Source organism: Artibeus jamaicensis, unplaced genomic scaffold (genome assembly GCF_021234435.1).
Source record: "Artibeus jamaicensis isolate MK-2021 breed Jamaican fruit bat unplaced genomic scaffold, CSHL_Jam_final scaffold_584, whole genome shotgun sequence".
NCBI classification, from domain to species: domain Eukaryota; kingdom Metazoa; phylum Chordata; class Mammalia; order Chiroptera; family Phyllostomidae; genus Artibeus; species Artibeus jamaicensis.
Window position 1 is genome coordinate 10,398,984 of NW_026522048.1, and position 27,724 is coordinate 10,426,707.

Consider the following 27,724-nt stretch of genomic DNA (forward strand, 5'->3'; position numbering starts at 1 on the left):
TATAAAGCATTTAATATTTTCAAAAAATAAAGATGCTTAGGGAAAAATATCTCAAGAAAGCAAGAAATTTTAAGGCAGTTTATTTAATTAAGTATCTACAAAGACAGATCTTTTTAATTATTAACTTTTCTGAGAGATAAAACAATGGAGAAAAGAGCCAAGAAAATTCCCAGTTCTTCAATTGATATTTTTGAGATAAAATTATCTAAAGCTTGTTACACCTTTATCCAGAAAAAGTACTGCGATGAAAATCAGGGGACACCTATGTGATCTATTCTAAAAATATTGTGATTTTTTAAAAAAGCCTCCAGAGGGACTTCCGCCAAGATGGAGGTTTAAGGTGGATGTGCCTGCCTCCTCTCACAACCAAGTTTAAGGACAACTAAATATTAGCATCAGAAAACACAACCAGAACACGGAAAACTGAACTTTTCGGAAGTCCGCAAACAACAAATTCTTCGGCCCAACCAGTAAGGGGGCGAAACCGGGGCGGAACGAGGTGAGGAGTCAAGGAGTTAGAAGCCAGACGCACTTCGGAAGTCCGCAAACAACAAACTCTTCGGCCCGACCGGTAAGGGGCGAAACCGGCGGCGGGTGAGGAGTTACAAAGGAGGGCTCGATCGGCCCGGGCGCGGAATCCAGACATGCGAATCCAGTCGCACGGGTTCCAAACCCAGGATTGGACCTAGTGAGCAGCCCACCGGGTGAGCGACTGCGGAGGAGTCAGTGGGGAGGCGATGGCGGCGAGTTGACTGTGGGTGCCCGGTTGTGCGCGGGTGGGGGAGTGAGCGGTGGGACCGGCTGCGGCGGCGGCGGCGCCATTTTCCCCGCTCTGACCACGCCCCCACATACAGCGTCACAACCCAGCGACCTGGGAGTCCAAGGCGCCGCTTCTCTCACTTAAAGGGCCAGAACAGACCAAAAATGTCGCGAGGGGGACCTCAAAGTCCCGGAGATAAATCTAAGTGACGAAGAAATAGCAAATCTCTCAGACGCACAGTTTAAAACACTGGTCGTCAGCTTCCTCACAGATCTGGTGGACTATAGCCACAAATTAGAGAAACATATGAAGGCTAAATTAAGGGAAATGAATGGAATTCCACAGGAAACCCATAGAGATGAAAAAAAAACTGGGACTCAACTCAATGGAGTGAACCAGAAGGAAGAAAAAAATGATCAATCAGAAAGGAATGAAGAAATAAGAATTCAGAAAAATGAGGAGAAGCTTAGGAACTTCCAGGACATCTATAAACGCTCCAATATCCGATTATAGGGGTACCAGAAGGGGGAAAGACACAACCACCAGTGGAAAAACTATTTGAACAAATAATAAAAGAAAATTTCCCCAATCTGGCAAAGGAAACAGACTTCCAAGAAATCCAAGAAGCCCAGAGAGTACCAAAAAAGTTGGACTCAAGAAGAAACACACCAAGGCATATCATAATTACATTAGCCAAAATTAAAACGAAGGAGAGAATCCTGGAAGCAGCAAGAGCTAAGGGGACAATCACCTACAAAGGAGTCCCCATCAGGCTGTCAGCAGATTTCTCAAAAGAGACCTTACAGGCAAGAAGGGGCTGGAAAGAAATATTCCAAGTCATGAAAACTAAAGACCTACAACCAAGATTGCTCTACCCAGCAAAACTTTCATTTAGAACGGAAGGACAGATAAGGTGCTTCTCAGATAAGACCAAATTCAAGGAGTTCATCATCACCAAGCCCTTATTATATGAAATGTTAAAGGGACTTATCTAAGAAAAAGAAGTTAAAGAAACATGAACAGTGAAAGGACAACAAGCTCACAGTTATTAACAACCACACCTAAAACGAAAGCAAACTAAAAGGACAGCTAGATCAGGAGTGGAAACATAGAAATGAAGATCTCAAGTAGGGTCAGCAACAGGGGAGTGGGAGGAGAAGACGGGGAGAGAAGGTACAGAAAACAAGTAGCACAGACAGTAGATAGAAAATAGATGGGGGGGGCAAGAATAGTATGGGAAATACAGAACCTAAAGGACTTGAGACACATGGACATAAGCTAAAGGGGGGGGTAATGGGGGGGTTGGGGGGCAGGGTGGAGGGGAATGAAGGGGGGAATAGAACAACTGTAACAGCATAAACAATTCAAAATAAATAAATAAATTTATTTAATTAAAAAAAAAAAAAAGCCTCCAGAAAGGGAAGCCTCTATGGGACAAGTGAACGTCTTTTGCCTTCCAACGGCCCCTTCAGCTCTCCTCCACAGCAAAACCAGGGAGGGCACACAGCACAAACACATAATTCAGAGATGCTCTGGAATCTTAGTCAATAGTCTATGCCCAACCCACACAGCTGTTTCCACTATCAATTAGCCACTCTGACAATCTACTGCATTCAAACTGCTATAGAAGGTACAATGAGGTAGCAGAAAGAATTTCTTCCTGAACTATGATTTTGCATTAAATCCCTCAATATTATACCCAAGTCAGATAAATTATTATGAGCAAACCATAGCATCCCACCAATTAATTAGGTGAAGCATCTCTGCTGACATACTGCCATTTTTCAAGGTAAGAGCTGGCCTGTATACTTGTGATGATCAGCAATTCTCTAAAATTCTGGTATTCATTGGAAAAACCCTCCTTAACCTGGGCAGTGATTAGATCATTGGTTTTATAGTAATCCAGAACAAAACTAGTTATCAGGGTGTGCCATGTAGTGATAGTTCTCCTATTTTGACTTTATAAAAAAAGCACTAGACATTAATCAGGGGTTTTTTTGTGTGTGTGTGTGTTTTTTTTTTAAGAAGAAAAAGAGTCCTAGCTGGTGTGGCCCAGTGGATTGAGTACCAGCCTGCAAACCAAAGGGTCACCAGTTCAATTCCCAGTCAGGGAACATGCCTGAGTTGTGTGCCAGATCCCCAAGATGGGGCAAGTGAGAAGCAACCACACACTGATGTTTCTCTCCCTCTCTTTCTCCTTCCCTTCCCTTCCCTCTAAAAATAAATAAATAAAATCTTTTAAAAAACGAAAAATTTAAAAATTTAAACAAACCCAAAATATATATCTATCTATACAGCCCTGAATTATATCAGTCAATTTACACTCACTAAATGCAATCTGAATTAAATTAATGAAAATTTAGATTTATTGTTAAGAAATGCCTCCATATTTCATTACAGACAATGATGTGATTTATGTTATCTATTATCAAGCAATAGTAAAAATACAAGTTTGCAATTTGCAAATGCTTGGAAACCTCCTAATGGATATTGTAGCATTCTACACATTGAATGAAAAAAATCATCAAGACTTCCAGCCAAGATGGAGGCATAGGAGGAAACACTGTACCTCCTTGCACAACCAAGTTTAAAGACAACAAAGTTTTAGTAACAAAAATGCAACTAAAACACAGAAAATTGAACTGTGTGGAAGTCCGACAAGAAGGAACCATTCATCCAGTTCAGTAAGAGGGGTGGAGTCAGCGGCTGGTGGAGTGAGGAAAAAGCAGCAGGACCGACCCAGGCACACTGGTGGTGGTTGGAAGATCCCAGGTGTGAGGTGGCAATGGGCAGACCCAGTGAGGGCACAAGGCAGCTGGCTGACTGCAGTCACACATTCACATGCAGATAAACCAAGCAAAGGAGTGAGCAGTGAGACAGACCACTCAACCCAGGGCCCCAGCAATGGGAATTAAAGCCTAAAAACACCGATTGGAAAAACTTTCTGGGTCAAGGTGCCAGGAGAAGCTTTCAGGCTCACAAAGAGTTTGTTGGAGAGACCCACAGGGTTCTGGACAGTGCACAGGCCCACACACCCAGAAGCCAGCACCAGAGGGGCCCCAGTTTGCTTGCAGGAAGCAGCAGAACAGACTGAAATCTGAGAGAGAGCAGAACAAATGCCATTACCCCTCTCTGACCCCCGCCCCCAAATACAATGTCACAACCCAGCTACTGAGTTGCCCTGACCTGGTGAACACCTAAGGCTCCGTCCCTCATACATAACAGGTGCAAACAGACCAAAACATTATGGCTCAAGCAGAAAAAGAGCTCAAAGCCCCAGAGCCAATACTTCTAAGCAACCAAGAGATAGCCAACCTATCAGATACACAGTTCAAAACACTGGTAATCAGGATGCAGGATGCTCACAGAACTGGTTGATTTTAGTCACAAATTGGAGAAAAAATGAAGGTTAAACTAATTGAAATGAGGGAAATGCACAGGAAACCAATAGTGATGGAAAGGAAACTGGGTCTCAAATCAAGGGAGTGGACCAGAAGGAAGAAAAAAATGACCAACAGAAAAGAAGAAAGAAAAAAGAATTCAAAAAAATGAGGAGAGGCTTAGGAACCTCCAGGACATCTTTAAACATTCCAACATACTAATTAGAGGGGTTCCAGAAGGGGAAGAGGAAAAGCAACAAGTAGAAATATTATTCAAACAAATAATAAAGAAGAACTTCCCCAATCTGGCAAAGGCAATAGACTTCCAGGAAATCCAGGAAGCTCAGAAAGTCACAAAGAAGTTGGACCCAAGAAGGAACACACCAAAGCACATCATCATTATATTAGCCAAGATTTAAATGAAGGAGAGAATCCTACAAGCAGCAAGAGGTAAGGGGACAGTCACCTGCAAAGGAGTTCCCCTCAGACTGTCAGCAGATTTCTCAAAAGAGATCTTACAGGCAAGAAGGGGCTGGAAAGAAGTATTCCAAGTCATGAAATCCAAAGACCTACAACCAAGATTACTGTAGCCAGCAAAGCTTTTATTTAGAATGGAAGGGCAGATGAAGTGCTTCTCAGATAAGGCCAAGTTCAAGGAGTTCATCATCACCAAGCCCTTATTATATGAAATGTTAAAGGGACTTCTCTAAGAAAAAGAAGATCAAAATATGAACAGTAAAATGACAGCAAACTCACAGTTATTAATAACCACACCTAAAACAAAAGCAAACTAAGAGGACAGCTAGATCAGGAGTGGAACCATAGAAATGGAGATCACATGGAGGGTTAGCAACAGGGGAGTGGGAGGAGGAGAAGGGGGGAGAAGGTGCAGAGAATAAGTAGCATAGATGGTAGGTAGAAAATAGACAGGGGGGAGGGCAAGAATAGTATGGGAAATATGAAATCTAAAGAACTTGTGACACATGGACATAAACTAAAGGGGGGGGTTAATGGTGGGGGAGGGAGTGTGCAGGGTAGAGGGGAATGAAGGGGGGAATGGGACAACTATAATAGCATAATCAATAAAAAGAAAAAAGAAAAAATCATCAAGGCTTGCTTCTGTTTGCATCTAATGCTCAATAGACTAAAATTATTTCAAGCATCCTAAAGTGTTATTTGAGTCCCTCCTCAACCTCATTCCAGAGCAACTGGCCAACATTTAGCTGGCTTTCCTTTCATGACAAACTTGAGAAATATTTTGAATAAAAAAAGAGGTATCTGTATGAATCTCAGACATTTGCAACACTAAGTAGCAAGCTGATGTCTTGGAGGAGAAAATGTCCCAGGGTTCTTCTAGAAGAGTGAGTACAAGGTGAGATCTGACTGTGAAAGTCAAGCAAAGAGCAGTCCATGGAGAGATGACTTTTGGGTACTTCAGACTTCAGTCTCAGTAGAATGAGATCTCAAAGAAATTAATTTTGTTCTTTGTATTGACAGAAGTAGGAAATCTACCCAAAAGCAGAAAATAATTATGTTCAATTTGGTTGGCTCTAGTAAAATCATATAAGAAATATTGTGTTCAGCCAAGTAAGAGGCTCACTGACAAAGAGAAAAATATATACAGGACACTAATCAATAATAGGAAGAACCTGCAAACCATGACTAATGAGAAACTGAAGATGTTTCTCATCAGTCTTCAAATGATAAAAAGTTAAATCAAGAGGTATTATTGTTACTGCTGCAAAAACTAACATTTAAAGTTACCATGTATCAAATACAGTGCTGAACACTTTTACCCATGAGCTATCACTTCGATATAGCACAGAGATAGATATTCGTATCTCCATTTCACAGTCACCTGCTCAATTGCACATTACCAGTGTTAGTTGAGGGAGGATTGGAACACATTTCCCAGTTCCAAATCCTCACATCAAGGCTGCCATACTCTACTCGGTGGGTCTAGAGAGGAGACAGGATATATGCTAGTAAATAATAGAGGACAGATATTGCAGTTCAAAATAGTTAAGAGCAGGGTGGCTTCTTACTCATCTATGTGTTTTCTGAATTTATCAGAATACCTGAAAATTTATAGTTACTTAATAAATACTTGTGAGACTATACCAAGGAATGTTTTAAAGTTTATTGAACAGGAGCTACTACTGTAGTGTACGTGCTACTATCAGAGGTGACCAACTGTTTTAGAAGAGGCTAGATTACCAATCATTTACTAGGGATGTTATAGATGAGATTCATCTGTAAGTTTAGAAGTTGAAATAAAATTCCTAAAACCCCGAGATTCAAGTTTCTAATGTATTTTTCTCAAATATTTGTTTAAATATTTAAAACAAAATATATACTTTGGCTTGTTTAAATAACCCCTATTCATTAAGAAACATATAAATCATTAGCAGGTCACTGGGAAAAAATTGCCAAAAGGGTAATGATATCACATTAAGCCTAGCATACAAGTATATTTTAATATATTTTTTAAAGTTTCAGCATCATGTAAATTTTGTAATTGTCCCATAGTTGTTTTACCCACTCATCTACTGATGGACACTTGGTCTGCTTCCATATCTTGGTGAGTGTAAATAACTCTGGAGTGAACATATGGGTGTCTATGTTCTTTGGAATTGGTGTTTTGGGTTCCTTCTGTATATATTCCCAGAAGCGGGATCTCTGGGTTAAAAGGCAGATCCATTTTTTTTCAGGTATCTCCAATACTGTTTTCCACAGCAGATATACAGAAAGGAATACCACTCAGCCATAAAAGAGAAGAAAATTTTACTCTTTGTGACAGTATGGATGGACCTGGAGAGCATTATGCTACGTGAAATAAGCCAGTCAGAGAAAGACAAATACCATTTGATTTCAGTCATATTTGGAATCTAATGAACAAACTGAACTAACAAGCAAAACAGAGACAGACTCATAGAGAGAGAGCAGGATGACAGCTAAGGGGTGGAGAAGGTAGGGGTAGAGGGATTGTGCAAAAAGGAAAAAGGACTCATGGGCATGGACAACAGTGTGGTGACTGCTGGGGATGGTAAAAGGAGACTAAATAGCAATGGAAAAAATACAAGAAAAAATTTTAAAGAAGTTTCATCATCATGATATATGTACATGGCTTAAGAAAAAAGGTGATAAAGGATTTACAGTGAAAATCCCTATCCATTCCTTCCACTATTAACCACTTGTTTTATTTCTTATGATGTTTATTTCTAAAAATCACTAAATAATATGCTTATGTTTTCTGTTAAGACTCACTTATGTCAGACAGCATCTATTGACTTTCTGCTATAGTGAAGAGTTAAGTTACAAAAATAGATATGTACACATCTTCCTGAGCTGTTATTATTTTATTACTTTTATCATTTAAATTGATACATGTATTATTCTAATGGGTATGTGAAATATAAAATAGTAAACTGAGAGTGTGGCGGAAGCCTCTCAGGTGGTCCCCATTATCCCTACCTCTTATTGTTTATGGTCCTGTATCATCCTCTCTTCTCGAACTGGGTAGGCCTGTGATTTGCATCTTAGGAACAAAATAAGGCAAAAATGATGGTACTTCCCTCCCATGAGGGAAGGAAATTGCATTACATCATATAGATTCTCCTTGTTGGCTTAAGGAAGTGAATGGTCATGTGAAAAAACTGTGTGAAACTTCCATGAGCTAGAGTTAGGGTAGTCTCCCTCCAAGAGCCAGCAAGAAACCATGCTCTCAATTCTATAGCCAAGAAAGAAATGAAACCTGTCAAAAAACCGAGTGAGCCTGCAAGTGCATTCTTCCCTAGTCAAGCCTCCAGATGAGAATGCAGCACAGTCAGCCCCTTGACTGCAGCATGGTGAGTTCAGCCCTAGGCAAAAACCCATCTAAACTCTCGCGAGTGGTTTTAAGCCTGTTGCAAATCTTTCCACAACAATGGAAAACTACTAATGCAGTGAGATAACAGCAATAGGCAAGTGTCTGTGCAATCCTGAGCTGGGGTAGAGGCTGGAGAATGAAATATAGATGTACAACTGTCACACTCTGGAGGTACAAAGAACTGGCCTTAACACTGAATGGCTATTAAATGCTACGTATAACGCAAGTCAGAGCTCACTAACCCCACTGTTTCAAGCCTTCATGAAACTTTCTTCTTGTATGTCCTGTGGGCACATTCACTGGTCCACATCACTGTCCCATGATCTCTGTCTAGTGTTTGTTCCTTATCCCAACTTCATTCCTTCTGATTATGAACCAGATGCTGTTATAAAAAAAAACACTTCTGTTTTGCTTTATAGAGTAGATGAGTTTATGTGACAAGCCATAGCAGAACCTTCCTATAAATGGCTGTAATTAGGAATGCAGAGTATTGGAGATCATTGTGAGAAGCAAGGCAAAGGAGTCATGCACAGGGAAAGCAGTGATTGAAACAGGAAGATCCTCAAAAGAAAGTGCAATGAGATACCTGAAAACAGGGACCTCTAGAAACCTTTATAAAGGAGCCACAAAATTGGAAGAAAGGGTGCTAGCTTTTATATATTCTTCAGTGTTCACTGTATCCAGGCAAAGTGTAGAAAAGTCACAATATACAAAAGGGAGGAAACAGTTGTGTCAAAAGCTGGGAGAAGTGGAGCAGAGGAATGGATATGATGAAGATGAGGATGGTTAAAAATATGGACCACTTATTTGACACTTGGGAGGCCATTGGTGACTTCGAACAACATTTCAAGGATTCAAAGAACTTTTGAGACAGGGCATGAAGGATACATTTTGCAAAGTTTAAGAGAATGCCCTGGCTAGTGTAGCTCAGTAGGTTGAGTGCAAGCATGTGAACCAAAGGGTTACAAGTTCAATCTCCAGTCAGGGCCCATGCCTGGGTTGTGTATGGGGGCATGAAAGAGGCAACCACACATTGCAATTTCTCTCCCTCTCTTTCTCCTTCCCTTCCTCTCTCTCTAAAAATAAATAAATAAAAATAAACAAACAAAATCTTTTTTAAAAAGAGTGAATATAGGGTGGCTGAATGGATAACAAAATAAGACCCTTACATATACTGTCTACAAGAAACTCAGACTGAAAGTAAAAAGGTAGAAAAAGATATTTCATGAAAAAAATTAAAAGGCTTGGGGTAGCAATACCAATACTAGACAAAGTAAAAAATAAGAGACAAGGGCCCAGCAATTCACTTCTGGGTGTATTCCAAAGAAACCCCAAACCCCAAATATGGATGCATAGGCATCCATATGTTCATTATAGCATTGTTTACAATAACCAAGACATAAAAACAGCTTAAGCATCTGTCCATCATTAGATGAGTGAGTAAAGAAGAAGTAGTATATACATACAATGGAATATGACTCAGCCATAAAAAAGAATGAAATCTTGCCATCTGCAACAATATGGATGGACTTAGAGGGAATCGTGCTGAGTAAATCAAGTCAGACAGAGAAGGACAAATACCATATGATTTCACCTATTTGTGGGATCTAAAAAACACAATAAACAGATCAGAAACAGGCTCATATAGATACAGAGAACATTTTGATGGTTGTCAGATGGGAGGGGATCAGGGAAATGGGTTAAAAGGTGAAGGGATTAGGAAGTACAGCTTGGTAGTTACAGCAGTCATGGGGATGTAAAGTACAGCACAGGGAATATACTCAATAATATTGTGATAACTGTATAATGTTGAATCGGTACTGCATTTACTCAGGTGCTCAATTCATAAATTATGTAAATGGTTAATCACTGGGTTGTATACCTGAAACTAATATAATATTGTACATCAAGTGTAATTGAAAAAATAAAAATATTTTCAAAAAAGAATGCATGAAAGAGTTCTTAACCTAAGGGACGTACAAAAGTCAAAGAAAAGGATAATAAATGAATACATTAAGCCAGAGGTTTTATCTGTTATCTCATGTATTCCTCAACTGATGAGGTAGGTATATAAGCCCTGCTTTGAACATGAGGGCATCAGGTCTCCAAAATGTGTTTGTCCAAGTTCACAGATGTAGAACAGTGCAGGGCCAAGGCTAGGACCATGGTCCATTTGAATTAGAGCCTCAGCCATATCTGTCTCCTGACATCGACCACCTGCAAGGTGAGCCCAAGCTCCAGGAATAGGCCTGATCTAACTAAGAAAGGTACCATCACAAAAAAATAAAGAGAAATATGTTACATTTTATCAAGAGAGGATAAGGAAACAAATATTGAGTGCCAACTAAGGTGAATAGTCCAATGCCATGATTAATAATCACATCAGAAGCTGCCAGTTATAAAAGCAGTCATAGGGGTGCAAAGTATAACACAAATAGTACAGTCAATAACTCTGTGATAACTATGTGTGGTGTGTCATATGGGTACTAGACTTATCAGAGTGATCACTTCATAAGTTACATAAATGTCTAGTTACTGTGTTGTACACCCTAAACTAATATTTTCTTGTATGTTAACTGTAATGAAAAACTTTAAAGATTTATTTGTAAAAGAAAAATCTTTGCTAAAAAACAATTGCAATGAGTCACAATTATTACAACACTTACTATATACCAACTACAATTCAAAGTACTTTATATACATTAATCCATGAAATCCTTATTACCAACCTTTTGTTTTGCTTTAGGGACTCTTATAATCCCTGTTTTAGAAAAGAAGAAAGTGAAGTTCAGAGATGCCAGGCCAACTTTCCCAAGATTAAATTGTCAGTAATGGCGAAACCACGGTTTACACCCAGGTCTTCTGTCTCTCGGGTCCGTGCTCTTAACCTCTCTGCTGTGCAGCCCACTAAGTGACCAAACACAGATGTTTATGGTTCCAAAGCTCGTGTCCTCTCTACTGTGTCACAGGGGTTGCGGTTCATACAGATGGAAGCAACCTTTAAAGAAGTCCCTCTAGAACCTCTTTGCTTCCAGAGAAAAACAAGTGTGGCTGGTCATTCAATAGATGTCATTAGCAGAAGTGGGAGACCTGTCACCTAATTCCCCCAGAAGCTAGTACCTAATGTAAGACCTTCTCAGCAAGAGTAAAGGGTTAAGTTTTTACCCTCCACCTGAGTATCAGAGAAATCATAGCTCAACATTTTTCACTAAAGAAAGGAGTCAATGTAAGATTAAAATGTAACCCTAGTCTGGAGATGGTGAACCACTTGGAGTAGTAAGTCCTGGATGACCAGTGCACTGAGCACCTAGTAAGGTCCACTTTCAGATAGATGCCAGAAATAGAGGAAGGCTGGCATTAGAAAGACAGTGAATAATACATGTGGGGAAAATAACTGTGCTCAATTAGAAGAAGCAGTGATTTTGAACCCAAACAGTGGAAGCCAAGTCCTAAATAAATAACCACTGAGGAGTTCCAAGGCAGCCCTGAAGCAGAACTTGCTGGACCTGAGTACGGCTCATTCTTTGTGTGCCTGGGGAAGCAGCCAATAGCTGAGCTGACAAGTCTGGAGGCTCAGAAGTCCTCACAGATGAGGAGCTGACTGGATGAGGTGAATGGACACAGTGAAGGGGAATCAGTGTTGCCTGTACTTCCTAATGAAAACAAAGGGAAAGAACCAGACTTCTGGTATGAGTGAAAGCAAAAACAATGTCCTCTGACTTCAATCTATAAAATGATTGAATTTCTTTTCGTTATTTGATTTCTTTAATAAAATGTACAGTGCTTTTTTAACAGGCAGCTCTGAGAAATTTACCTTCCTGAAACTTAACAGACAATCATGTGTCAACCACAGCTACTAAAATTACTGTACCTTTTACTGGCAACTTTCCAATCGCAAGCACAGCCTTGAAAGGATTATTTAAATCACAATAGGAGGTTCCAAACAATTCATTAACTAAATTACTATAAAATAGTCACCTTTTGTCCTGCTTAATTGCTTATTTAACATTTTTCATATGCTGAAAAAGAGTAATAGCATTTAAGTAATAATATATGTCTCAAAATGAAATACGATCCAGCTGGATCATCAACACAGCCCAAGTTTCCTTCACATTCTCCTCTCAAACTTGTCAAGTATTTTGTTTGAGGGCTGGAAAATCCTGCAAGTTATCAGCGTCAAATGAAGCAGAAAGGGCTCGCCAAAACGGGAAGTAAAAGTGCAATACCTCATCTTTCCCCGTGAGCAATGTGTTTTCCAAAGTTACTCCAGTCTCTGGAACCAGCACTTTCACCCGGTACTGGCTGATGATGCCATTCGGTCGTCGTGGTCTCTGCCATGTAATTCTTATGTACGTGGCTTCTACTTCTGCAAGCTGTAAATCAAATACTGCACCTGGAACTAAAAATAAAGACAAGGTGTGGAAAGTTTTAAAACACGTTTTTAGATTGGAAAACATTTTCAAACTTCTTGACTCATGATTTAGGATTTGTAAGAAATCCCACTATAAAACTGACTAAAACAATTTACTGACTTATTAATAATTAAATATGTATGACTCTTTAATACATGGATATTTAAAGTTCAGTTTCTACACACTGTTCTCAGACGTGAAAATAAAAAATAGGATAAGGTGGAATAATTTCCCCAAATCAAAACGTTGTAACATTTGTTTGAACAATTTTGTTCATAAAAATAGCTTCCCAGCTACTGGCCAAGATGGAGGCATAGGTGGACACGCTCTCCTCACACAACAAAATTAAAGACAACAAAAATTTAGAGACGAAAAAAAACAACAACCAATAGACAGAAAATTGAACTGTATAGAGGTCCAACAACCATTCATCCAGACCAGTAAGAGGGGCGGAGTCGGCAGCTGGTGGAGAGGGGTTGTGGCAGGAAAAAGCGGCGCTTGGCAGACCTGGGGCGCACAGGTGGCTGCTAGCAGACGCCGGACGCGGGGAGGCAACAGGCAGACCCAGTGAGGCGCGCAAGGTGGTGGGCAGACCATGGTCACACATTCGCATGCAGATAAACCAGGCAAAAACATGCAGCAAGACAGACCGTGCTACCCAGGGCCCCAGCGATGGGAAATAAAGCCTAAAAGCACTGATTGAAAACACTTATGGGGGTTGAGATGCCAGAAGAGACTCCCAGCCTCACAGGAGAGTTTGTTGAAGATACCCACAGGGTCCTAGAACATACACAAGCCCACCCACCCAGGAACCAGCACCAGAAGGGCCCAATTTGCTTGTGGGAAGGGAAGCAGCAGAGGGAACTGAAATCTGAAAAAGAACAGAGCAAAAGCCATTGGTCCCTCTCTTACCCCTCCCCACATACAGCGTCACAACCCAGTGACTGGGTCGCCCTGCCCTAGTGAACACCTAAGGTTCCACCCCTCGCTACCTAACAGGTACAACCATACCAAAAAAAAGGGCTCAAATGCTAAAACAAATCAAAGCCCCAGAACCAATACTCTTAAGTGACCAAGAGATAGCCAACCTCTCAGATGCACAGTTCAAAGCACTAGTGATCAGGATGCTCACAGAATTGGTTGATTCTGGTCGCAAATTAGATGAAAAAATGAAAGCTACACTAAGTAAAATGAAGCAAAATGCACAGGGAACCAATAGTGATGGAAAAAAAATTGGGGCTCTAATAAATGGAGTGGACCAGAAGGAAGAAAGAAATAACCAAACAGAAAAGAATGAAGAAACAAGAATTCAAAAAAATGAGGAGAGGCTTAGGAACCTCCAGGACATCTTTAAATGTTCCAACATACAAATTATAGGGGTACCAGAAGGGGAAGAGGAAGAGCAACAAGTGGAAAACTTATTTGAACAAATAATAAAGGAGAACTTCCCCAATCTGGCAAAAAAAATAGACTCCCAGGAAGTCCAGGAAGCTCAGAGAGTCCCAAAGAAATTGTACCCAAGGAAGCACACACCAAGGCACATCATTATTACATTACCCAAGATTAAAATGAAAGAGAGAATTCTAGAAGCAGCAAGAGATAAGGGGACAGTCACCTACAAAGGAGGTCCCATCAGAATGTCAGCAGATTTCTCAAAAGAGACCTTACAGGCAAGAAGGGGCTGGAAAGTATTCCAAGTCATGAAATCCAAAGACCTACATCCAAGATTGCTCTATCCAGCAAAGCTTTCATTTAGAATGGAAGGGCAGATAAAGAGCTTCTCAGATAAGGTCGAGTTGAAGGAATTCATCATCACCAAGCCCCTATTATATGAAATGTTAAAGGGACTTATCTAAGAAAAAGAAGATCAAAATATGAACAGTAAAATGACAGCAAACTTAGTTATTAATAACTACACCTAAAACAAAAGCAAACCAAGCAAACAACTAGAACAGGAACTAAACCACAGAAATGGAGACCACATGGAGGGTTAGCAACAGGGGAGTGGGAGGAGGAGAAAAGGGGAAAAAGTACGGAGAATAAGTAGCATAGACAGTAGGGAGAAAATAGAGAGGGGGAGAGCAAGAATAGTATGGGAAATGTAGAAGTTAAAGAACTTATGACACATGGACATGAACTAAAAGGGGGGAATGTGGGTGGGAGGGTGCATGCAGGGTGGAGGGGAGTGAAGGGGGAAATGGGACAAGTGTAATAGCATAATTATAAAAAGAAAATAGTATAATTAATAAGTAAATAAAAGTAGCTTCCCAGAGCAAGCTGTTTCTGGATGATTAATACACAATAGAAACCTTGAGGACTTTATAAAAACTCTAACACATTGAAAAGTAATATCTAGAAGACTTGGAATACAATAAAACTTAGATGGTAAATTCAATTAGGCTAACTTTTTAATTTATTACATGAGATTGTTTAAAAAGTTGATTGATTTGTACCTAATGATTTTACAAATTAACTACATAGTCTCAAATTTCAGGGGCCCATACTCTTTGTGGTAAAGAAAAACAGGGATATACTAACAATTGATTTAAGATGAAGCACCAAATAAACAAATTCTAGATATAAAGTCACCAAGAGTGACATATAGGAAATCACCCAGTGCCAAAGGAGTAGTGGATCAAGAGTAAACACAGCCCAGGCTTTTCATCCACTTTTTGTTTATAGCCCAATATGTGATAATGAATAGCCAGTTCACCCCTCCATTCTCAGTTTCCTTATCTATAAAATGGGTGTAATTAGATTTTTATTATGCAAGGTTCCTATAAGGAACAAAGAATTCAGGAGACTTGATAAATGTTAGTTCAAGAAAAAAATGACATAAAAATACTGTCCTTGATAATCAGGATGCAGTAACACATTAAATTCATTTTCCTGAGCTGAGATATTTCACATTCATAAGGGTTTAGCAACTTGCACTGAGACAACACACACCTTGGGGAAAGGTATATAATATAAATGGAAAATGACCCTATTTTCTTTTAAGATAACATAACAGAATTAAAATTAATGCCACAATTCCATTAAATATTACTTACAATTAGTAAATGTAATTATGCTTAATCAGGTAGTAAACTATATGGAATTTTTATCCAATGAACTGAGTTTTCTCTTTGTCTCTATGAGATAACCATTTAAAAACCCTCTAGATAGTGTAATAGTGTAAATACTTCTAAATGTTTTTTGAATAGTTCATGGCTAGATGGGTGACGAGTCATTCTGGCCAAAGAGCACACTATTCAATGATTGCAGTCAAGACCCTAGTGCCCAGCCCAGGTACAGCCTGGACTCAGCACTGGGAGATAAACACAACGTGGCTGCACACCGGTAATTTGCTTATTTTTTGCATCTGCTGTTCTAAAAACATTTTAATATATCTCTACATGGAAGAATAACTCTTTATATTGATCTCCCATAGGAGTTTTAGTCTGAATGAAAAACAGTTTGTCCCTTGAAGGACAGAGGAAAAGTTCCAGGGTTGGACCTTACAGCCATTAATTCATCCACTTGTCATTCAACAGCACAAATCATACAGTCACTTTCTAGGCACCTGAAGATAGCAGAAGAAATAAAATAGATAAACCATTTTTCACAGCTCACCTCTTGTGCAAGGTTTATTTCATTAACATAAGCTCCAGAGCTTATGTTTTTATTATCATGTTTACCAGTACACACTTTTCAAGGGTGGGGTAACTTTCCCATTGCCTGTAGTGTGAAAATACCTCAGCCATTTAATCAGCATGGCTCCCCTTTTACCTTCCTTTTACATTGTACTTTGGAGCTGTTATGCAAACAACAAGCCTTAGCCAGTGCATAACATAATCATAGAAGACCTACGTCATTTTCTACTAATTTGAACTCATAGACTCTCAACCTCAGAAGCCAATTTAATATCTACATTGATCAGATTAACCTCGCCTCCTAGAAAATAAGTGAAATGGTCAATTCCCCTTGATGTAATAACACATTAATGTAGTAGGAAGCCCCAAATTAACCAGCACAGCAGAAAATATAAATATTTTACTGTCTCTTAGTTAGTCAAACTTAAAAATAGTAGCAGTTTCTTTATCTTCTAATTTATGACGTTTTTAAATATAACTTAGTAATGATTGCCCCCTCTCATTAATGCCTAAAATTATAATTCATGCAAAAGTTAAGGGATTCTATATTACCTTATAAATGTACCTTACCCTTGAATAGGAATGACTGTAAACCTATCTCTTTTTTTTCTTATAAAAAAAAGAAAAAGCTTAGGGGATAAAGGAAATGAAGTAGACAGCACTGAATCTTGTCTTTAGAAAGACACTTGATCTGTTACACCACAATTTTTTATAGTGAAACCAGAGAAGTGGGATTAGATTGAGCCGCTTTAATATTGATACCAATTAACTAAAGAAAATCAAACACACAAGACAATTATTCATAGTGCAGCACCAGACCCGAAGGTGCTGTCAACATGGCCTCCTAAAACTCATTCTCCAGTCACCACATCTGTAAGTTTTACTGATAAATGAGAAACAGAGTAGACATATGGTTGGTAAAAAGAAAAGTTTAAGTTTTTCATTTAAGTTTTCAGATGAAAAACTACTGGGTAAACGATGGAGACAAATGACACTGGTGTAAAGATAACACATTAAAATAATGTTTACCATTATAGAGCAAATTAAATTTCCTTTAGAGGCTCATTTTGAAAAATACTGAAAAATAAAAGTCGTTGAGAATACTGAAAAACACAGAGTTGACAGTCTCTCAGCAACTTCCCTGCAGATTTTACTGTCATCTGCAGAAAATGGGTGCTGAAATCAGCGAAGAGAAAAGGCCTCACTTCTGGAGCTTGTTTATGGGGAAGTAAATACGGCTTTCCCTCCTTCGTTTGCTTTTAGGAATGATGTTCACTCCTTACAAGATGGCGACACTAGTGACTGAAAAGTCATGAGGGGATATTAAAACTTTTTAATCCCCATACAAATAAGAAAATTCTGTTGCCAATATTATACTCATGAGCTCTGTTGCATTTTAAAATAGGTAACTCTGTGACATTTTGTAACACTGGAAATTAAATTAACAACTTTTCCCAAAATTGTCTTTTTTCATGCCTATGTGAAAATCTGTTTAGGGAAATATTCAGCAAATATAGAAATCTAATGAAATATATGGAAGAACTGCTATGACAACATGACATCCATTTTCTTTGATAATCAGAATAAACTATGGATTGTAACATTCTTAGTGTTAATGAAATCGGCCCCATTTAATCTAACAGTAAATATTATTTTCTATGAGGTCAACATTTTCTATAAATATCTGGAGATTTGCTAGAACCCCAGTTGTTTTAAAAGACATTAATTTAAAAGCTTGTCCTAACAAATTCTTAAATAGACTGTAACTACTTTGGAATATGGTGAGGAAAATAAGTTAAGTAACCTCAGTGAGAAGACAAAGAACCCTGTTGTATTAACAAATGAAAAAGAATCATCTAAACTTAAGATATCAATTTTAACTGAAAGAATATAGTCCTGATGTGTTATCAGAGCAACACTCATATAGTTTAAAGATACCTATATCAGCAAGTTTTAACTGGTGGACCAGGATTCCTTAGTGTTGTCGGAAGTAGAAAGCTGCATTCACTGTATTGACAGTATTCCAGTGAAGGACTTTTTAAGGCTGAACTATGCCCCAAGCAGTCCATGAAGGAAGGTCGGCCTGCAGACGGGGAACCACGTCATTCCTGCTCTTACTGGGGTCCACCCATTACCAATGGACCCTCCTCAGAGCCAGCTCAATGCGGTATCTATGGTGATAAACTTAAGAAGATAATAATATTAAACTGAGGATGAAACTGCTCAATATAGAGGGCAAACAGAGCCAACTATTCAGAATATGTTAGTGTGAAAAATACCCCCTGTGGAATAGATGGAAGGCTGTCCTTAAAATCATACTTAGGAGGGGGAACCCTGCAAAAACAGAATTTATTATAGAATACTATGAATTTATGCTTACATGTTTAAACTTCAGTCACCTTCAAAGTACTCTCTACTTGATTCAATACTCCTATTGAGACGTTTGTCCCCTGCTCAAAACAGTTCAAACTCATTGATTTTGATACCTTTTAGCGCTTCTGCCATTTTTTGTTTCACCTCTTCCACACTGGCAAAACATTTCCCTTGAAGGACTTTTTTCATCCAGGGAAACAATAAAAAGCCACCGGAGGAGAAATGGGAGTGAATAGTGAAGGTGGGGCATGGGATTCGTGCCGCTTTTGGTCAAAAACTGCTGCACGCTTAGAGTGCTGTATGCAGGTGAACTTGTAAATCACCCATCATGAAATGGGCAAATGCATTGAAATAGTTTTAGAAAAGAAACTCACTGAACCTGAACACAGCCTCTCACAACACCACCAGCTGGTGCACTGATACAAATGGGTTCCTACAACACTCACCTAGCTGGAGAAGCCAGTATACTACAAGAGGCCCACCCTGCAGAACATAATTCTCTTCTTTAGGGGTCCCCCCTTGTATTATTTTGTGAATAAAAATACATAAATAAAGAAAGGGAAATAAACATTTAAATGATATTCAAAATAAGCAGCATGGCATTGTCTGTGGCAGTATGTTTTTTAATTCTCTACATTCATTCAATGCTGTAGGCCCAGAACAATGACAAATGATCATCTCGAATTGTGGATTCAGTTTAGAATTTTGACTTGAAAGAAGACAAAAGTTTCTAATTTATTTAACTGTTTAACATAAGAATAGAAATTAGTTGAGCAATTAGGGGGGTTGAGAAAATGCTATTGCACTCCAGCACTAGTCTGCCGAGGGCCAGGTCAGCCTGCTGTGCTTGACAGCTGCCCATAAATCGGTTTGGCTTTCTTTGGAATTCTTAGAAACAGTTTTTAGGAGAAAACAGGGGAACATGAAGGTCTCATGGAGAAGACATAAAGCCAAGTCTCTCTTTTAATAGAAACACAGTGGGAAAATTTTAATATGAAAAAATGAGACCATTTTGCTTATGAGTATGCATTATCACCTAATCTGTACATTGAAACTATATACACATGAGCATTTTCATTTGAAACTAGTATAAAACATAAATTTTTACGGTCTTTAAACCACAAAATATTACCAGCGTTTAACAATTTTTTGAAGCAGTACAAAATTCCCTAACAGCTGCTACCCTCTAATGGTCAACTACTTGAATGGCTCTATCTGATCAATGCCTAATCCTGGTGTGTGCGTTTCGTTCATAGCTTACTAAGGTAAGGTACCCCCACAAGGAAAATCTGTAAAATGTCTGCAACGTTAATGTGATTACAAAAAATTACTGTATTTTTTTCAGTAATTACAATCCCTAAATGTAAATGAAGACATTAGCATGTTTGATGTAGGCCAAGAAAATTTGTTATGAAATAGTATTGTCACTTTTTTTTTTATCCTGCCACAAGGACATGCTTATTGATTTTAGAGAGAGGCACAGGGAGGGAGGGGGAGAGAGGCAGAGAGAGAGAAACATCCACGAAAGAGGGAAGCATCGATCTGTTGCCTCTCATACACGCCCTGGCTGGGGACCAAACCCACATCCTAGGCATCTATCTGCCCTGACTGGGAATCAAACCCATGCGTGACCTTTCCGTTTATAGGACAATGTTCCAACCAGCTGAGCCACACCAGCCAGGGTGTATTGTAACAATGTAAACACTGTATTTCACCTAAAAGTGTGAAGTTTAATATATACAAATAAAAATGTTTGAGAGAAATATTGTTTTAATAATTTCAGTATATGCTTGTAAATTTGTATGATGCACCCCATAGGATTCCTTACTGGCTTAAAGTACCCTTTTGATTATAAACATATTTTGTTATAGGCACTGGGAATACATAGATACCTCTGAACATAGATTGGTCTGTGAAATAATTCTGCTCCAAATAATGTGAGTTAAAAAATGTTAAATGTATTTGTTTGTTTACTTTAAGATTTCCTGAGGTTTGGGCCAATACTCATTGTGAACCTTTTGCAGTTTGTTACTGCATGTCCAGTCCCCTGACCTTGCTTTCTCTCCAGTCCCTCTTATTATGAAGCAGCTATGGCTTTAATGTTCTGAGGAACATATGGTCAGAATGTACTAGGAAGTCATCTGGTAAGGAAATAACATGAATTAAGTAAACATAATCCAAATAACTTCCAATATAATGTTTAACCAATGCAATAACATTCACAAGCAGAACAAAAACAGCTCATAACACACTAAGGGAAATGTTCTTACCTTCCGGGGGAGTAAATATTGAAATATTTGATTTGGGCCCAATCCCTGCACTGGTTTCAGCTGCAACATACACATCATACATTGTAAATGGTGTTAGGTTAGTGAAGGCAAACTTAAGGTCTTTCGTGCTGTTGTCCAAAATCCGACCTGCAAAAGCAAAAAATACCTGTGGATTATTTTCTCATCAAGCATGTAATCATTCTCACATGTAAATATAGAGCCACAGACAGGGAGGAAAGTTCTAACCTACATACTGCTTGTTACAACAGTTTTTAAAGTAAATATATTTTAAATATCTAGCTTAGTAGTGCATTGATACCAATTTAATTAAAACAAAGGAAATAACATGAAAATCTTCCAGTGTTTAAAATGATTTTTATTACATTACAAAGTCCTATTCAATTTCCATATTATTTCTTGACATAGTTAAAAGGATAGATTTTACCAGTATAAAAACAGTAACAATATTTTATACTCAAATTTAGTCCATTGAAATGCTAAATATTTTCAATATCATGTATAGAAAAGTTTATTTAGAAAAATATTTCTAATTTCGCTTCTGAGAAAAATTCTTTAAATAGCCCAGCATCGAAATTCCTTAAATCCTCAACTTTACCACTGAATAGTTCTTTCACCTTCTTGCTCTAGCGAAAAGCTGACTGTCCCCTGAGAAGACCGCTCCTGTTCCCTTCGCCACTCCAGTGGAGGTAGCCGATTCTTCCCCACGGCCCTCACAGGAGTAGGCCCTCAGGTGTGGTAAGGGTTCTCCTTGCTCCTCGTTCCCTGTCAAAGACCAGTCTAGCTCCCTCTAAGAGCTCCCAACTTTAAATCTCATGCCATAATGACATCCACTAGCCCTCACTGTTGTTGTGATCTTCCAAGCTGAGGGTCCCTCACCCTTATTCTGGATGGGGTGGCTACTATTTCCATGTCATTTTCTTCAATGCTACCATCTTAATTTACGGTGATTTCAATATCCCTAGAGTTAATCCTTAAACCACTTTGAGATCTTTTAAAATAATCTAGTCACTGTCTCGTGGTCATAACTTGGTTTTGCTATTACCAGTAACTGCAAATCCCCCATAATCTTAATTTTATTAAACTTTCCCTGAGCATTCTTTCTTATCTCCTGTTTGCTTAGTCTAGAATGCTGAACAAACAATTCTTTGAGTCCACTGGAATGTCCACTCCACCTCTTCCATTTTGTTTGGTCTCTCGCCATCTGATTTCCTCAATGTCACTGTCAGTTATAATCACTGCCTTACATAAGCCTTCAATCCCCTTGCCCTTCTCTTGTTGAAGGGAGCTGGGCAAAAACACAAAGGCACTCTGACTGATGTCACTATGTTCATCACCACATTTTAACAGAGCCCTTAATGGTACCTAGCTCCTTACTCAATTTCCAAAGTAGAATCACCCTCTACTCTTCTAGGTGATTATTTTATACATTCTCTACTCTCTTCAGACTTCAAAAATCTTTCTGCTCCATCATCACTCTCAGTTGATAGTCTTGCTTCTAACTCCATTAAAAAAATTAAATCAATCAGAAAGAACCTGCCACAAATTCCCACCAACAAAATCACCTATCTACCATCCTCTGTACCCAAATTGCCTTACAGTCTGTTACTACAGAAAAATCACCTGTATTCTTCTCTCAAACCAATCCCTACATTTTAGCAAAAGATCTCAACTCCTGCCTACACAAAGACAACTTCCTAGGAGTTCCTGCCTTTCTTATATCCATCCCGCTCAGGACTTACCCACAGACTTCATCGTAACTGCTCGTTGAGATCATTAATGATTTCCATGCTGTTAAATGTTAATAGCTACTAAATGCATCCTACCTAAATTATCAGGCTTACACAAAAAATATTACCCTGTCAATATTCTACAAAATAGTACCACATTTTTTTAAAGCGTGTCTGTATGTATGGGACATGGGGAGAGGCTTGGAAGGAGAAGAAAGGACTACAGCTCTTTAAAGAACAGCAAATATTGCCAGTATTTCAGAATGTTAGGAGCATTGGTACTTATGGATGAAATAATGAAGGTTACTCTTATGATTCATGAGATTCATAAAGGTTTCAACGTGAATAATTTGTAACTATATTTTTCACTCTTCTAAATAAATGACAACATGTGAGTTTATGTTATTTCATTATTATTTGAATTTAACTTCTTTTGTTGAACCATGAGATCTCAGAGAAGAAAATAATTTTAGATGTTACTTAATTGATGGCCAATAACACAGTATTTGAACCCTCAAAATATCTCTAACAAGTGGATGTCTGAGTTCTACTTGTTCACAAAGATGGAGAACTTGATATCTCATAGAGTTGTCTATATTATTTTCACACATTTCTAATTATTAGAAATGGCTTCTTATTCTAAGCAGAAATCTGATTTAGTGTAACCTAAGCCCATTGTTCTTCATAAATATATCTGTAACCACAGTAAGACCAAATCCTCTTGTTCAAACATTCGAGGACATTCTCTTTTCGATGGGTCGCCTCCCATTCTCTCAGTTCTCCCTCATCAAATATGGAACATGGATTGTGTTTTGCCGTATTTATATTTGTTTATGGTTTCAAACAAAAAGTTCAAAGAGCCTCACCTTCTTTACTACTTTTCAATTAGTTGCTTCTATTACAGGGTCATTTAAAAGGAGTCCAATACTTCAAAAATTTAACACCAGTAACACATTTTATATCATTCTTTTTTCCAAAAGGTAAACACAAAACCATTTAAGACTCACCTGATGGCCCATATAATTCAACTCTGTAGCTAAATTTTCCAGTTACCACAGTCGGCGGGTCACACGAAATTGAGAAGGACTTTCCCGTCACGTTGCCTGTCACACAGTTTTGTGGGGGTCCTTCGGGCACTGAAACGGTCACAGGGAAAAGTGAATAAACAACAGACACATATTTAAAATTAAAAATTACCTTATCTAATATACATAATAGAACAAAATCAGAAACAAAATAACATGTAACAATAACAGGCAAGGGTTGTCTTAACTTAAAAGAAATAAATTAAAGAATTTGAATGAGACATACTGGACCACGAGATGCACTTATTTGCAACAACAACTAGTTTTATTTAATGCTGCATATAAGTTTCATTTCCATATAGTTAAATGTAGAGTTGCACTGTCCTGAAACATTTATACATAAACACATCTTGCATTCGGCAAGGCCTGGGTACCCGGCTTGATAAACGCTCACCCCCTGGGGGACACTGGTAAAAAAGGGGAAGGAAATAATAACTCAACCTTCAGAATCTATTGGCAATGGTCTTTACTTTTTGTGTCAATATTTTTGTAGTTGGTTCTGAGGAGAAATTTATGACCTATAATTAGAAGAGTCTAATGTAACCTTGGTAACGTATAAAATAATGACAATTTAAAATAGTCTATTTTTCATAGATGTGTTTCTACATTTCACCCTGTCTTCTAATTGAAATAAAACATTTCAAATATTTTCAAAACAAATTTCTTGTCTACTACATTGCACTTTGTGTGACCCTCATGAAATTTTTTTATTGTACAAGAAATAAGGAAAATGAAAAAAGGAAATGCTGTGATTCAAAGACGGTTATTTAAATCAAGATAAAACTTAAAACTTACATATAATGAAATAATAAAAGCTAACAGCTGTGTCACCAGAAAAAAAAATACTATACTTTAGTGAAATTACCCCAGCAGTAATAATTTTCAGTAACCCAAAACACTGCCAGTCACACATACATTTCTGATACAACATATTTAGTATGGTATTATGTCAGTATCTGCATGCATTTACATACATATCCACAGTACTGTAATTAAATATATCTTCATACTTAGAAACAGTATGCAGTTGGGGAATTATTAGCAGTAATAATATCTAATCATGTCCATTTAATCCTAATACCACAGCCATAAGGAACGTAACTATTACAGTCTCCGTTTTGTACATGAGGAAACCGCAGGGCAAAGAGGATACTAATAGGTACATTTTTAACTACTGTTTTTACCTGATACTGAAATGTTAATCACATGATATTTTTGTTACTGTCAGTGTTATTCTCATGCTTGGTAGTAGTAACATCAGGGAGAGAAAGATATAGACGATTATAGAAGGGGAGATATCATTATGAAAGATGGCTGAGATCACAGAATAATACACACGGATCTTAGAACCATACTTATTAGCTCAACAATTCTTTCTTTCAAATCTTTCTCCTTTTAGATGCTTATGTTATAAAAGAGAATTGAAATTAAAGATGCTTCAGGTGCTGTGCCTATTATCTACTACTGGGGAGAAAAGATTGAAAGGGAAGAAATATTTTAACAAAAACATGTGTATCAAAAAACACGAAAGGCAATTCTATAAGTAATTTAACTGCACCCCACCACACACGCACAAAAGGAAACCATACCTGATTCTGGTGTTCTGACAATTGTACTATCGATATAACCCGCTTCTGTGGTAACAGCAGAAACTTCAAAAAGATACGTCGTATAAGGTCTTAAATGTGTCACTACAAAACTGATGGGCTCTCTCCACACAGAGCTTATCTTGCTTCGGGACAAAGGGCTCGAGGAATACGTGGTACGTGATGGAGGTGTACCTCTACTAAGGGTTGGAGAAGGGCTGGTTGTACTCCATAAAAAAGATTCATTATTTTCCTAGTGAAAAAAATAAATATCAATGGACAAAATGTGTTATCTCCTTATAGACATGAGAAGTGTATTTCTTTTTCCTTTATACTATAAATATGATGCTTAACTTTGTGGTATGTGTATGTGTTATAGAAAAATTTGCTAGAATTATACCCATTTATGTCTGTAGTTTTAGAACATTATATATATATATATATATATTGCATTCTTTATACCTTAATCTTTCTTGTGAATAGGATTTTAGGAGGTTTAGAATAAAGATAAAACTATAGTAAAATCATTAGAATTTTTAAAACATGTTAAAAGTGCAAGGTCTAAAGATATGACATTTCCCTATTTATAAAATTTCAAGCATAGATCACTTTCTTACTGTTACTATATTTTTTCATAAGCACTCAAACATAAAGCACATGTTATATATGTGCATGTGTGTATGTGTGACTATGTATATTAGAAATATATCCTAATTTAAAAAAGATTTTGAAATTTGTAAAACTTTGAGTATTTAAAATAAACATAATGTTGTTTGACTGTTTATCCATCAACATTATCATGAAGGTCAACAAAATTATCTGGGGGAGAGCATCATACAGTACTTCTAGAGATTTCCCATCAATGACTAGAGTAATAAATTCTTCACCAAATAACAAAAAAATATACTTCCACAAATTTAACCTTGGTGATTCCCCTCCCCCCTCCCCTCCTGCTGCATCTTTTTTCTAGTGATGTCCTACATTTTCCTACTTCAGAGCTTTAGAAGGTATCCTTCACCCAAACTGTGCCGCTCAAACAATCCTTGCTGACTGTGCTCCATCCAAGGCCCGTCACAAGTGCTCTCCTGTCTTTGCAGAGCTCCCTAAGTGATTCTGGTACCTTGCTCTTGAATTCTCAAATCCTTCTCTTATTCTACCTTGAATATGGCCAGTTGTGCATAACATGATAAGATAACCCAGTATTACTAGTAATCAAATAGCTATACTTTGGCAAAATAAATAGTATCTAGATGCTGGAAACTTCAAGATATCAGTTTGCTTAAAATTCTTGAGACATAGAAAGTGTTCCGTGGTACTTACAGTACACTCTGGCAATTTCCCAGTTAAAATGTCTTCTACTCTGATTGAGACATCTTTCACGACTATCCCACTTCTAGCGTGTTTGACACTAATCTTGAAACTGGTAATTTTTCCATTTGGTTGGCGTGGTAAGTACCAAATCAGGTTTACCGCTGAAGAGTTAAAGGCCTCCACTGTGAGATTCACCACTTTTCCTGGAGCTGGGGAAGTGAGAGAGATTAAAAGGGAAGAAAAAATATTACTATAAAACTTGGAATGCCATTTATATAATTTGGAAATATTACATTTCCCATGTTATATGAAATTAAATATAGAACACATTGGAAAAAATATACTTGGGTAAGATATTTTGAAGTATATTTAACTTTAAAATAAAGAACTAGCAATTAGGCTCATAGAGCTGTGTATAAGAGGCAAATAAGCTTTACGTCAGGATAATTTGATCAACACATCCATTGATAAACTCTTGCAAATATATCTGGAAAATTCAGTTAATAGCTGTTTGTGAATATACGAAAAATTTTGAAAAATGAATCTTTTCTTTAAGTATTTTGGGATTATATAAATTCCTTAGCTAATGAAGAGCTGGAAAATTAAAACAAACGCCCAACCATTAGCACTAAAAAGCATTTCTGGTATATATCTAAATATCTGGTGTCTAACATCATATGTATAGCACCCAGCTGGATATAGTTATTATATTTTGAGTTTCATACACTCACAAAACTAACTTTCATCAGAATTCATGATGCTTTGTTATCGGTTATTAGTAGTCTATAATAATAATCATCTGCATTCTATCTTAATTAGGATGAGACAGACATAAGGATAGAGTGAAAAAAATTATGCCTATTAATTTCAAAGCAAATTATGCAAAACTGACAAAGTAGAGTAAATAATCAAGAACCTTTAGAATATCGAACAAACATGACAAGTCAATGTTAAAACAAATAAAACCAAAACAAGATATCTGGGGTAAAACATAAATAATAGTAGAGATACAGAACAATAAAATTTAGGTGTGCAATGTAGAAAAGAATGCTAAAATATGATTTGCAAATGAAAGCCATGTAAATGATAAGAAATTTGGGTTTGGGAGAGAGGTCTTAAAGCAAATATGACATAAGCAATAGAAACTAAGGAACTTAAGGACAGCTGCATTTTAACAGAAAACAAAATAAATCACTTTGGGGGAATAATTAATCATTAACAACAGATGAAATAACAGAACCTTTTCTCCAAGGGAAATTGATTAATGGAATTATTTAAAGCTTAAGGAAAATAATG

At 37.7% G+C, this 27,724-nt stretch overlaps 1 protein-coding gene across 3 annotated transcripts in view; it reads right to left on the reverse strand.

Annotated features, from left to right (window-relative positions):
• The window catches only part of PTPRQ (protein tyrosine phosphatase receptor type Q), a 253,107-nt gene that overhangs the window by 165,044 nt on the left and 60,339 nt on the right, over window positions 1-27,724 (reverse strand). For all 3 annotated transcript variants that reach the window (XM_053658806.1, XM_053658807.1, XM_053658805.1), the window contains exons 23-27: window positions 26,438-26,637; window positions 25,121-25,370; window positions 23,454-23,582; window positions 20,699-20,845; window positions 12,235-12,407 (exon numbers count right to left, since the gene is read on the reverse strand). In XM_053658806.1, coding sequence (XP_053514781.1) covers window positions 12,235-12,407; window positions 20,699-20,845; window positions 23,454-23,582; window positions 25,121-25,370; window positions 26,438-26,637 — 899 coding nt within the window. The remainder of the gene's footprint in view (window positions 1-12,234; window positions 12,408-20,698; window positions 20,846-23,453; window positions 23,583-25,120; window positions 25,371-26,437; window positions 26,638-27,724) is intronic.